The 16449-nt window shown below is 43.9% G+C and overlaps 1 protein-coding gene across 1 annotated transcript in view; it reads right to left on the bottom strand.

Annotated features, from left to right (window-relative positions):
* The window catches only part of LOC133339701 (atrial natriuretic peptide receptor 1-like), a 52176-nt gene that overhangs the window by 18850 nt on the left and 16877 nt on the right, over positions 1 to 16449 (bottom strand). Inside the window, exons 3-9 of the mRNA XM_061547854.1 lie at positions 15023 to 15033; positions 12585 to 12669; positions 9500 to 9635; positions 6157 to 6231; positions 3841 to 3918; positions 1844 to 1948; positions 73 to 144 (exon numbers count right to left, since the gene is read on the bottom strand). Coding sequence (XP_061403838.1) covers positions 73 to 144; positions 1844 to 1948; positions 3841 to 3918; positions 6157 to 6231; positions 9500 to 9635; positions 12585 to 12669; positions 15023 to 15033 — 562 coding nt within the window. The remainder of the gene's footprint in view (positions 1 to 72; positions 145 to 1843; positions 1949 to 3840; positions 3919 to 6156; positions 6232 to 9499; positions 9636 to 12584; positions 12670 to 15022; positions 15034 to 16449) is intronic.

The following is a 16449-nucleotide window of genomic DNA, read 5'->3' as shown; positions in this document are numbered from 1 at the left end:
CTGGTAACAAGTCAGCCCCTGCAGGTGTCACGTGTCGTGTAGCGCTGTGCCAGGCTAGGTGCACGAGGCTACCTTGACGATGTCGTTGAGGAGTGAATATCGGAACAGCCAGTCGAGGGAGATGGCCGAGTTCTCTAGGATGTCCTGCGGGAACACACAAACACACAGACACACACACACACTAATACACACACTAATACACACACACAACCACTCACTCACCCATTCAATCACTCACCCACTCATTCACTCACTCATTCACTCACTCATTCACTCACTCACTCAGCCACTCACTCACCCACTCACCCACTCAGCCACTCACTCAGTCTCTAACTCACTCAGCCACTAACTCACTCAGCCTCTCACTCACTCACTCAGCCACTATCTCACTCAGCCTCTCACTCACTAACTCACTCAGCCTCTCACTCACTAACTCACTCAGCCTCCCACTCACCCATTCACCCAACCACTCATAAGCGACCAGGCCATCACACATGATAGCAGCTCTACCAAGTGGCTCAGCACGTGGATATTGAGAGCAGCAGTCAGCTACTTCCGGAGACAAATCCACGCGGCGACCATCACGGGGAGAGAGACACAGACTACAAACATAACCAGCAGCAGCAGCAGCAGGCATCGTCTGGGTCTGGGATTTAACCAACGACCTCCTGCGTACGAGGCGAGGTAGTCAACATCTCAGCATTGAACCCACGACCTCCTGCGTACCAGGCGATGTAGTCAACATCTCAGCGTGGAACCCACGACCTCCTGTGTACCAGGCGAGGTAGTCAACATCTCAGCATGGAACCCACGACCTCCTGTGTACCAGGCGAGGTAGTCAACATTGAACCCACGACCTCCTGTACACCAGGCGAGGTAGTCAACATTGAACCCACGACCTCCTGTGCACCAGGCGAGGTAGTCAACATTGAACCCACGACCTCCTGTACACCAGGCGAGGTAGTCAACATTGAACCCACGACCTCCTGTGCACCAGGCGAGGTAGTCAACATTGAACCCACGACCTCCTGTACAGCAGGCGAGGCAGTCAACATGGAACCCACGACCTGCTGTGTACCAGGCGAGGCAGTCAACATCTCAGCATGGAACCCACGACCTCCTGTGCACCAGGCGAGGTAGTCAACATCTCAACATTGAACCCACGACCTCCTGTGTACCAGGCGATGTAGTCAACATCTCAGCATTGAACCCACGACCTCCTGCGTACCAGGCGAGGTAGTCAACATCTCAGCATTGAACCCACGACCTCCTGCGTACCAGGCGAGGTAGTCAACATCTCAGCGTGGAACCCACGACCTCCTGTGTACCAGGCGAGGTAGTCAACATCTCAGTATGGAACCCACGACCTCCTGTGTACCAGGCGAGGTAGTCAACATTGAACCCACGACCTCCTGTGCACCAGGCGAGGTAGTCAACATTGAACCCACGACCTCCTGTACACCAGGCGAGGTAGTCAACATGGAACCCACGACCTCCTGTGTACCTGGCGAGGTAGTCAACATCTCAGCATTGAACCCACGACCTCCTGTGTACCAGGCGATGTAGTCAACATCTCAGCATTGAACTCACGACCTCCCGTGTACCAGGCGAGGCAGTCAACATCTCAGCATGGAACCCACGACCTCCTGTGTACCAGGCGATGTAGTCAACATCTCAGCATGGAACCCACGACCTCCTGTGTACCAGGCGAGGCAGTCAACATCTCAGCATGGAACCCACGACCTCCCGTGTACCAGGCGATGTAGTCAACATCTCAGCATGGAACCCACGACCTCCTGTGTACCAGGCGAGGTAGTCAACATCTCCCAGGCCCTGCTCCCACCTTGAGGCTCCCCCTTGGGCAGTACTCGGTGAGGATGAAGGCGTGGGGGGGCTGCAGGGAAGCTCCCACGAAGCGAGTCACGTGGTCACTCTGAAGGTCGCGCATCTTCACACCACGTGGGGGGCAGAGGGGGGGAGAGGGGGGGGGGGTGTGAGATTACTGACACTGCTAAACACTACTGCACACTACACTATACACTACACTACTATACACCACACTATACACTACACACTACACTATACAATTAACTACACTATACACTACACTACTAAACACTACACTATACACTACACTACTATACACTACACTATACACTACTATACACTATACACTACACTACTATACACCACACTTTACACACTACTAAACAATACACTACACACTACCCTATACACTACAATACATTACTATACACTATACTAAATACTACAATATTCTCTACACTACATACTACACTATACACTACCCTATACACTACTATACACTACACTATACACACTACTAAACAATACACTACACTACACACTACGCTATACACTACAATACACTACTATACACTACACTATACACTACACTATACACTACAATACACTACTATACACTTCACTATACACTACACTATACACTACAATACACTACTATACACTTCACTATATACTACACTATACACTACAATACACTACTATACACTACACTATACACTACAATACACTACTATACACTACACTATACACTACCCTATACACTACAATACACTACTATACACTTCACTATACACTACACTACTATACACTACAATACACTACTACACACTACACTACACACTACACTACACACTACTATATGCGGTGTTTTAACGCTCGCCAAGGGGGGTAATTGTCAACACGTGCGGGCTGGGAGCAGTGGGGTCGTACCGGGTCCGGCCGCTGTTGCTGGGGGACAACGATTGAGACGGAGACGACCCGTTAGGCAATTAGGGATGCAGGGCCGTGATTGGCCGATTGCTGTTGTCAGGGACAACATGGCGCCCTTAAGTCTGGGAATGGGGGCAGGTGATGGTGGTGGCTGTGGGTATCGGGGGGGGGGGGACGCTGGTTAATTAATTGCAAATTGCATTGGAACCTCATTTGCCAGTAAAAAATATGATAATTGTTTTTTTACCCTTCTATCTGGCAACAAAACTGACACCTTTTTTACAAGGAGTCATGTTTGCATAGACCACAATACCTGCGGTCGTAATGCAAACAAAACACACAACTCTGATAATGTATGTGCACTGTCCTTGAAGTTGATTGGTCCACACCCGAGACAGCTTTCCTTAGAGCCTAGTCTCACATGGTGTTGGGCCAGATGACGCCAACATGAGGAGGGGGATAAATAGGGGAGCGTGAGAGCGAGACGGGAAGTTGTGCCTGGGAGCTGGACGGAGTCGGTCGGAGCAGAAGAAGAAGTGTGGAGTAGCAGTGGAGTAGAAGACGCCGAACGAGAGACAGTCGGAGTGGGACGGAGAAGCAGAGAGGAGAGTCGGGAGATACGGAGCGAGCGAGGGAGGTGGAGCGAGCGAGGGAGGGAGCGGAGGATGCGCTAGAGGATGGTGGCGAAATGTGCCGAGTTGGACAAAATAAAGTGACCACAGAAAAGGAATAAGTTGTCCGCGTAAAGTTCAGCACTACATATATACTATACACTATACACTACACTATATATATACACTACACTATACACGACACTATACACTACATTATACATTATACACTACACTATACACTACACTACATACTACACTATACACTTCACTACACGCTACATTATACATTACACACTACATTATACACTACACTATACACTACACTACACACTACACTATACATTACACTATACACTACACTATACACTACACTATACACTACACTACACACTGCACTATACATTACACTATACACTACACACTACACTACACACTACACTACACACTACACTATACACTACACACTCACGTGCTTCAGCTCGAGCAGCAACTTCCTGGAGACGTCGATCTTCTTTCTAAGGATGGGCTTCACCACCACCACGTTGCCCTTCGCACAGAGACACACAGAGACACACACACAGAGACACACACAGAGACACACACACACAGACACACACACAGACACACACAAACACACACAGAGTGAGACACAGAGAGAGAGACACAGACACAGAGATAGATAGAGAGACAAACAGAGACAGAGAGACAGTGAGAGACAGAGAGAGAGAGACAGACAGACAGATACAGAAAGACAGAGAGAGATGCATAGAGAGAGAGAGAGAGAGACAAAGAGTGAGACAGACACAGAGAGAGAGAGAGACAAAGAGACAAGCAAAGAGACAGAAAGACAGAAAGAGAAACAGCAGTGATAATTGGTTTTTTACCCTTCTATCTAGCAGCAAAACTGACGAAAAAAGGTTTCAGTTTTGTTGCCAGATAAAAGTGTAAAAAAAAAATTAACATATTTTTTACTGGCAAATGAGGTTCCAATGGATAAACAGTAGTGTCAGCCGGTCCTCCATATTTGCCTCCAGATCCTCCACCAACCTCTCCACCGCTGGAGCCACACCTGAACCGCCACGCTCCCAAGCCCCGCAACCACCACCACCCCCACCCTCCACATTATGTGGATCAGAGAGCCACTCCCTGCTTAATTTGGAGCGTTCGTGACTGCAGGAGTTACTCTTTGGTGGTTCTTTCGGTAAAGTGACGTATCAAGAGAAAGTAATAAATTAAATACGAGCATACGACGACGTTTCGATTGCAACACAAGCAATCATCGTCAGGTATAAAAGAAATAGAAACACAAATATAGTAGACTTAGAAATGTCATGTAATACAACAGAGAGTCGGATAACATAATAGGGTGTTGACTGTTATGTTATCCGACTCTCTGTTGTATTACATTTCTAAGTATACTAGATTTGTGTTTCTATTTCATTTATACCTGATGATGATTGCTTGTGTTGCAATCGAAACGTTGTATGCTAGTATTTAACGTATTACTTTCTTTTGATACGTGACTTTACCGAAATAAGAACCAAAGAGTAGCCACACCCTGGTCAAATTGGCATTCTCCTGCCACCGACTGGAGGACTTTCCACACCCCTCATGGTGACCGGCACCAGAGCCGGTCCCACGGGACCTCCTGAATGACGCAGAGATCCAGGCAGTACTGGTCCGGCTCCCGACAGAGGAGTGGCAGCCTCTCCTCCACTACACACATCTAAAACAGTCCACCGGACCTCCTGAATGCAACAGAGATCCAGGCGGTACCGGTCCAGCTCCCGACAGAGGAGTGGCAGCCTCTCCTCCGCGGTGAGCGTTCGAACATTCCACGTGGCCACTCGCAGTGGCTTTTACCACCATCAACACCACCACTACCACCACCACTACCACCACTACCAACATTATAACCACCACCACCTCAACTAGCCCACCACTTTTACCACTAACACTACCACCACTATCACTGACACCACTGCAACCGCCACTACCAACACTACCACCACCACTACCATCACTATCACCATTACCACCACCACCGCTATCACTACCATTACCACCATACCCACACCACCATCTCCACCACCTGAATCACCATTACCACCACCACTATCACCATCACTATCACCACCAGCACTACCACATCTACCACCACTATTACCACCACTACCACCACTATCACCACTACCACCTCCACCACCACTATCACCACCACCACCTCCACTACCACCACAACTACCACCAACAACAACAACCGCCATTCGCAACTAAGTGGCGGTGACGTCACCACGACGCTTGTGCCAGGCCATGTGCACCTTGAGGCCACGTGAAGTGTCGAACGCCCCCTGGCAGGAGGTCACGGGGCAGACCCAGCAGGTGCCACGGGTCGACTGACTGAGATGACTGAGACAACTGGCTGATGCACCACCTGTGCCCCCTACTGTGCCACCACCACTACCACCACTACTACCACCACTACCATCACCACCACCATCACCTCCACCACTACCACCACCACCACTACTACCAAGACCACCACCACTACCACCACCACCACTACCACCACCTCCACCACTACCACCACCACCACCAACACTACTACCACCACCACCACCACCACTACTACCACCACTACCACCACTACTACCACCACCACCACTACTACCACCACCACTACCACCACCACCATCACCTCCAACACCATTACCACTACCACCACTACCACCACCATCACCACCACCACCACCACCACGTGTGAGTGAGTGACTGGGGTCTGTACCTTGTAGGAGGCCACAGTGGGGGACCCCTCCCGTGGGCCTTCGACGCTGCAGAAGGAACCACGTCGGGAGGTCGTCTGCAGTGACAACGCAACTCGATTACTACACTACACTATACACTACACACTACACAACACTATACACTACACTATACACTACACTACACTATACACTACACTATACACTACACTACACTATACACTACACTACACTATACACTACACTATACACTACACCCTACACTATACACTACACTATATACTACACTACACTATACACTACACTATACACTACACTATACACTACACTATACACTACACATTACACTATACACTACACTATACACTACACACTATACACTACACTATACACTACACTATACACTACACTACACTATACACTACTATACACTACACTATACACTACACTACTATACACTACACTACACTATACACTACACTACACACTACACTACACACTACACTACACACTACACTATACACTACACTACACACTACACTATGCACTACACTACTATACACTACACTACACACTACACTATACACTACACTACACACTACACTATACACTACACTACACTATACACTACTATACACTACACTATACACTACACTACTATACACTACACTACACACTACACTATACACTACACTATACACTACACTACACACTACACTATACACTACACTACACACTACACTATGCACTACACTACACTATACACTACACACTACACTATACACTACACTACACACTACACTAGACACTACACTATACACTACACTACACACTACACTATACACTACACTAATAAACTACGCTACACACTACACTATACACTACACACTACACTACACTATACACCATACACTACACTACACACTTCACTATACACTACACACTACGTTATACACTACACTACACTATAAACTACACTATACACTACACTACACACTACACTACACTATACACTACACTATACACTATACACTACACTATACACTACACTACACACTACACTATACACTACACAATACACTACACTACACACTACACTATACACTACACAATACACTATACTACACACTATACACTAAACTATACACTACACTATACACTACACTATACACTACACTACATACTACACTACACTACACACTACACTACACACTACACTATACATTACACTACACTATACACTACACTATATACTACCCTACACTATACACTACACTATACTACACTATACACTACACTACACACTACACTATACACTACACAATACACTACACTATACACTACACTATACTACACTATACACTACACTATACACTACACTATACACTACACACTACACTATACTCTACACTATACACTACACTATACACTACACTATACACTACACTATACTACACTACACTATACTACACTACACACTACACTATACACTACACTATACTACACTATACACTACACTACACTATACACTACACTATACACTACTACACTATACACTACACACTACACTACACACTACACTATACACTACACTATACACTACACTACACACTACACTACACACTACAATATACACTACACTACACACTACACTACACACTATACACTACACTATACACTACACACCATACACTACACTATACACTACACTACACACTACACTATACACTACACACTACACTAATAAACTACACTACACACTACACTATGCACTACACTACACTATACACTACACACTACACTATACACTACACTGCACACTACACTAGACACTACACTATACACTACACTACACACTACACTATACACTACACTACACACTACACTAATAAACTACACTACACACTACACTATACACTACACACTACACTACACTATACACCATACACTACACACTACACTACACACTTCACTATACACTACACACTACGTTATACACTACACTACACTATAAACTACACTATACACTACACTACACACTACACTACACTATACACTACACTACACACTATGCATTACACTATACACTACACTATACACTACACTACACACTACACTATACACTACACAATACACTACACTACACACTACACTATACACTACACAATACACTATACTACACACTATACACTAAACTATACACTACACTATACACTACACTATACACTACACTACATACTACACTACACTACACACTACACTACACACTACACTATACATTACACTACACTATACACTACACTATATACTACCCTACACTATACACTACACTATACTACACTATACACTACACTACACACTACACTATACACTACACAATACACTACACAATACACTACACTATACACTACACTATACACTACACTATACTACACTATACACTATACACTACACTATACACTACACTATACAATACACACTACACTATACTCTACACTATACACTACACTATACACTACACTATACACTACACTATACTACACTACACACTACACTACACACTACACTATACACTACACTATACTACACTATACACTACACTACACTATACACTACACTATACACTACTACACTATACACTACACTACACACTACACTATACACTGCACTATACACTACCCTACACACTACACTACACACCACAATATACACTACACTACACACTATACACTACACTATACACTACACACCATACACTACACTATACACTACACTATACACTACACTATACACTACACTACTATACACTACACTATACACTACACTACTATACACTACACTACACACTACACTACACACTACACTATACACTACACTACACTATACACTACACTGCACTATACACTACACTATACACTACACTACACACTACACTACACACTATAACACACACTACACTACACACTACACTACAACACACACTACACTACACACTACACTATACACTACACTATACACTACACTATACACTACACTACACACTGCACTACACACTACACTATACACTACACTACACTATACACTATACACTACACTATACACTATACACTACACTACACACTACACTATACACTACACTATACACTACACTACACTATACACTACACTGCACTATACACTACACTATACACTACACTACACACTACACTACACACTATAACACGCACTACACTACACACTACACTACAACACACACTACACTACACACTACACTATACACAACACTATACACTACACTATACACTACACTATACACTACACTACACACTACACTACACACTATAGACTCCATGCTGAGTGGCTCACGGGAGAGGCGTCCAGTCTTCCCCCAGCCGCCAGCTTGCTCCTCCTCAGCCGCTCCGCGCCATCGCCCAGCAGCTCAACATCCTCCCAGCGAACACGCCACAGCCTCTTGCGCAACTCGCTCTCCAACCTCACCCTCCTGTGGGTAGTGTGTAGTGTATAGTGTAGTAGTGTGTAGTGTAGTGTGTAGTGTATAGTGTAGTGTGTAGTGTAGTGTATAGTGTAGTGTATAGTGTAGTGTGTAGTGTAGTGTATAGTGTAGTGTAGTGCATAGTGTAGTGTGTAGTGTATAGTGTAGTAGTGTGTAGTGTAGTGTAGTGTATAGTGTAATGTGTAGTGTAGTGTATAGTGTAGTGTGTAGTGTAGTGTGTAGTGTATAGTTTAGTGTATAGTGTAGTGTGTAGTGTATAGTGTAGTGTATAGTGTAGTGTATTTTGTAGTGTGTAGTGTATAGTTTAGTGTATAGTGTAATGTAGTGTATAGTGTAGTGTAGTGTGTAGTGTAGTGTATAGTGTAGTGTGTAGTGTAGTGTGTAGTATAGAGTGTAGTGTATAGTGTAGTGTAGTGTGTAGTGTAGTGTGTAGTGTAGTAGTGTATAGTGTAGTGTATAGTGTAGTGTAGTGTGTAGTATAGTGTATAGTGTACAGTGTGTAGTGTAGTGTATAGTGTAGTGTGTAGTGTAGTGTATAGTGTAGTGTAGTGTGTAGTGTTGTGTAGTGTGTAGTGTATAGTGTAGTGTATAGTGTAGTATATTGTGTAGTGTGTAGTGTAGTGTGTAGTGTAGTGTGTAGTGTAGTGTATAGTGTAGTGTGTAGTGTATAGTGTAGTGTATAGTGTAGTGTAGTGTATAGTGTAGTGTGAAGTGTAGTGTGTAGTGTATAGTGTAGTGTATAGTGTAGTGTAGTATTGTAATGTAGTAGTGTGTGGTGTTGTGTATAGTGTATTGTATAGTAGTCTAGTGTAGTAGTGTATAGTATAGTGTAGTGTATAGTGTAGTGTATAGTGTAGTGTAGTGTGTAGTGTAGTGTACACTACCCAAAACACTACCTACTACAATATTACACTAAGTACTACACTACTACACTACCTACTACAATACTACACTACACTACTATACTACTACTACACTTCTACACTACCTACTACACTACTACACTACCTGCTACACTACTACACTACACTACTACTAAACTACTACTACACTTCTACACTACCTACTACACTACACTACTACTACACTACTACTACACTTCTACACTACACTACTACACTACTACTACCACTACTACTACACTACTACACTACCTACTACACTAGACTACTTACTACACTACACACTACACAACTGCACTACTACACTACTACTACTGCTACACTACTACACTACTAATACACTACCTACTACACTACCTACTACACTATTACACTACCTACTACACTACTACTACACTACCTACTACACTACTACACTACCTACTACACTACTACACTACCTACTACACTACTACTACACTACCTGCTACACTACACTACTACTACTACACTACTTACTACACTACTACTATTACACTGCTACGCTCGTACACTACTACACTACCTACTACACTACACTACTACACTACACCACTACACTACTACACTACACTACCTACTACACTACTACTGCGCTACACTACCTATTAAATTACACTACTACTACACTACTACTACACTAATACACTACTACTACTACACTATCTACTACTACTACTACACACTACACCATGTAGTAGTGTACTACACTACACTACTACACTACGCTACACACTACACTACTACGCTACTACTACACTACCTACTACACTACTACTACACTACTACACTACCTACTACACTACTACTACACTACCTACTACACTACCTACTACACTACTACTACACTACTACACTACCTACTACACTACCTACTACACTACTACACTACCTACTACACTACTACACTACCTACTACACTACTACACTACCTACTACACTACCTACTACACTACTACTACTCTACACTACTACACTACTACTACACTACCTACTACACTACTACTACACTACTACACTACCTACTACACTACTACTACACTACCTACTACACTACCTACTACACTACTACTACTACAACTACACTACTACTACACTACCTACTATACTACCTATTATACTACCTACTACACTACTACTACTACACTACTACTACTACACTACTACTACTACACTACTACTACACTACTACTACTACTACACTACTACACTACCTACTACATTACTACTACACTACCTACTACACTACTACTACACTACCTACTACACTACTACTACACTGCTACCTACTACATTACTACACTACCTACTACACTACACCACTACTACTACTACAACTACACTACTACTACTACACTACCTACTACACTACACTACCAACTACACTACACTATTACTACTACTACACTACTACCTACTACACTACTAAACTACTACTACACTACTAATACTACACTACTATTAATACACTACACTACTACTACACTACCTACTACATCACAATACTACTACTACACTACTACTACACTACCTACTACCCTACTACTACACTACTATACTACCTACTACACTACACTACTACTACACTACTACACTACACTACTACTACACTACTATACTACCTACTACACTACACTACTACTACACTACTACACTACACTACTACTACACTACCTGCTACACTACACTACTACACTACACTACTACTATACTACTACACTACACTACTACTACACTACTACTAAACTACTACTACACTACCTACTACTACACTACTACACTACACTACTACTACACTACCTACTACACTACCTACTACACTACTACTAAACTACTACTACACTACCTACTACTACACTACTACTACACTACCTACTACACTACACTACCTACTACACTACTACTACACTACTACTACACTACCTACTACACTACTACTACACTACTACTACTACACTACACACTACACTACTACTACACTACCTGCTACACTACCTGCTACACTACCCCACGTCACCTGTAGAGGAGGGACGAGGCCACCGTGATGAGGGCGAGCGCACAGCAGACGCACGACGTCACCAGCACCACGGGCGGCGTCGCTTCTGCAGGTACACAACGTACACAACGCGCACAACATATACACAATATACACAATGTATACACTATACACAACATGTACACCATGTACACAATGTATACACTATACACAACATGTACACGATATACATTATATGCACAACGTGCACACCATATACACAATATGCACAACGTACATAACATGAACAGCATGTACACAATATACACACTTTATATACCCAAAATACACACATTATACAGTGATACCTCGGTTCACGAACTTAATTCGTGAACTGACTCTGGTCGCGAACCGAATTGGTCGTGAACCGAGGCACATTTTCCCATAGGTTTCAATGTAAATCCGGTTAATCCGTTCTGACCTTCTTTTTAGTTTTTGAAGCACAAAAATATGAAACAAATTACAATACACATTAGTACTGTACAGTATAGTAATGTATAAAGAGAGAACACTAACCTTGCTTGAGATTACTTCAGTAAGTATTGTACAGTACAGTACAGTAGTACAGTACAGTACTGTATGTGCTAAAAAGCACACCAAAAAGCAAAAAGTCACTGAAAGTGTCTTCACAGTACTCACAGTACTTCTTTCTGCGTCTCTTCTTCTCTCCACGATCTTCCTACAGGAAGTCAAGACCATGTGACAGCCTGGAAATAGCATTAAAATGGCCGTGGCTCCTGTTCGTGAACCGAAGCGGAGTTCGTGAACCGGAGCATATTTCTATGAACTTTTCTGTTCGTGAACCGAGTTGTTCGTGAACAGAAGCGTTCGTGAACCGAGGTATCACTGTATACACAACATACACACATTATAAACACAACATACACACATTATATACAGAACATACACACATTATATACACAACATCGCACATTATATACACAACATACACACATTATATACACAACATACACACCCCCTATACACTACATACACACATTATATACACAACAAACACATTATAAACACAACATACACACATTATATACACCCATTATACTGGTAGGAACGAAGTGGACCAGACCACCAATAGATTAATGTGTCCGTCCGTCCGTCCGTCCGACTGTCCGTTCGTCCGTCCGTCCGTGTATCAACATCGCCCCCTACTGCAAACACTTGGCATGACCCTACAAAAACCTTTAGACTCAGTGACGCTATCCTGGTAACAACATCGCCCCCTTACTGCAAACACTTGGCATGACACGTGTAACATTCCCTTATTCCCTGAGATAGCTGTTAATTAAAACTTTGAAATTAAATAAAAAAAAACTCACAGCGCCCTAAAGCCTAGAGCTAGGCCTAAAGCCTAGAACTAGGCCTGAAACTCTCCCTTCGTATCGTACCCCCGCGTGTGTGAAAGGGAGTTATGTTTAGCAATGTTACATTCCCTCATGTTTTTAAATAGAAACATTTACATTTAAAGCTTTTACATAAATCATTAAAACATTTAAATAAAAAATTAACTCACAGCGCCCTAAAGCCTACAGCTAGGCCTAAAGCCTAGAACTAGGCCTCAATCTCTCCCTTCGTATCGTCCGATTTGGTGTAGCAACATCGCCCCCTACTGCAAACACTTGGCAGGACCCTACAAAAACCTTTTGACTCAGTGGGGCTTTCCTGGCTTAAAAAGTGTAAAAAAATTCGCTTCAAATTTACTTTACTGAAACGCAGCACGTTTTTTTAACACAGAGACAAAATACATTTATTAACACAGAGACAAGATACATTTAATCGCCTTATTTGTGCACGAAAAGCACGGCACGAGGCCTAGTGCGGCAGGCTTCGTGAGGCCTAGTGCGGCAGGCTTCGCGAGGCCTACTGCAGAGAAGGCATCGCGAGGCCTACTGCAGAGAAGGCTTCGCGAGGCCTACTGCAGAGAAGGCTTCGCGTGGGCCTACTGCAGGGAATGCTTCGCGAGGCCTAGTGCATAAGGCTTCGCGAGGCCTACTGCAGGAGGCTTCGCGAGGCCTAGTGCAGGAGGCTTCGCGAGGCCTACTGCGACAGGCTTCGCGAGGCCGTCCGTCTGTCTGACAAGATGGCCGCCCACTCCCCCTGCGATCCGTGAACTAAATGAACTAAACGTCGCATCCGGCGCAGCCAATGACATCGCCTGTTGCAATCCTCGCTCTGTGGGCGCGCGAGTCAGTGGGGAGGGGGGTGTGGACGTCATCGCTCTGTGGGCGCGCGAGTCAGTGGGGAGGGGGGTGTGGACGTCATCGCTCTGTGGGCGCGCGAGTCAGTGGGGAGGGGGGTGTGGACGTCCATCGCTCACCCCCCATGCACAAATCATTTTCTTTTTAACTCCTCTATACCCGGTCGATATCCCTGTACCGGTATTAGTATTATTCCTACCAGCCCACCCCGCAGGGTCCTGTTATACAATGTACACAACATATACATATTATACACAATATACACAACACATATATCATATACACAATATACACACATTATATACAACGTACACAACATGCACAGCATATACACAACATCCACACATTATATACACAATACACAGCGAACAAAACACACACACTATATACACAACATACACAACACACACTATATACACTATATGCAATATACACAACATACACACATTATACACACTATGTGTAATATATACTATATACGCACTATACACAACATACACACAGTGTATATATAGTATATATATACACTGTGTGTGTATATATACACAATATATAATATATATACACACTACATACACACTATACACAACATATAAATAATATACACTATATACAATATGTATAATACATAACATACGCACACTATATACACTATATATACCCTATATATACATAATGTATACACACTACATACACAATATACACATAACGTATGCACACTATATACACAGCATATACATACAATATACATAATGTGTGCATGTGTCTCTCTATGACTATCACTGTGTGTCTCTGTGTGTCTTTAGGTGTCTGTGTATCTCTGTGTGTCTCTGTGTGTGTCTGTGTGTGTGTCTGTGTGTGTGTCTGTGTGTGTGTCTCTCTGTGTGTGTCTGTGTGTGTGTCTGTGTGTGTCTCTAGGTGTCTGTGTGTGTCTGTGTGTGTGTCTCTCTATTTGTGTCTCTGTGTGTGTCTGTATGTGTGTCTGTGTGTCTGTGTGTGTGTCTCTGTGTCTGTGTGTGTGTCTCTGTGTCTGTGTGTGTGTGTCTCTGTGTGTGTATCTGTGTGTCTCTCTGTGTGTTTCTGTGTGTCTCTGTGTGCGTCTGTGTGTGTGTCTCTGTGTGTGTCTGTGTGTGTGTCTGTGTGTGTGTCTCTCTGTGTGTGTCTGTGTGTGTGTCTCTGTGTGTGTCTCTGTGTGTGTCTCTGTGTGTCTCAGTGTCTCTGTGTGTGTCTCTGTGTGTCTCATTGTGACGTCACCCACGGGACGCGCACAACTCGTTGTCGAATCCGCAGGGCGGCTCGTCTGGAGGCAGGGAGCCACGCCCACCAGGCCACGTGATGGTCCTGCCAGCCACGCCCACAAGCTGGTGGTGGTGGCTAGAGTAGTCCATCACCACCTGCACAGAGACAGAGGCAGAGAAACAGAGACACAGACACAGAGACGCAGACACAGAGACACAGACAGACAGAGACACAGACAGACAGAGACACAGACACAGAGACACAGAGACACAGACACACAGGCAGACAGAGACACAGACAGACAGAGACACAGACAGACAGAGACACATACAGACACAGACACAGAGACACAGACACAGAGACACAGACACAAAGACACAGACACACAGACACAG

Source organism: Lethenteron reissneri, unplaced genomic scaffold (genome assembly GCF_015708825.2).
Source record: "Lethenteron reissneri isolate LAM-NWPU_2019-01 unplaced genomic scaffold, ASM1570882v1 scaffold_210, whole genome shotgun sequence".
Taxonomy (NCBI): Eukaryota; Metazoa; Chordata; class Hyperoartia; order Petromyzontiformes; family Petromyzontidae; genus Lethenteron; species Lethenteron reissneri.
Note: the sequence above shows the minus strand (reverse complement) of the source record. Positions and strands in the feature narration are given on the sequence as shown.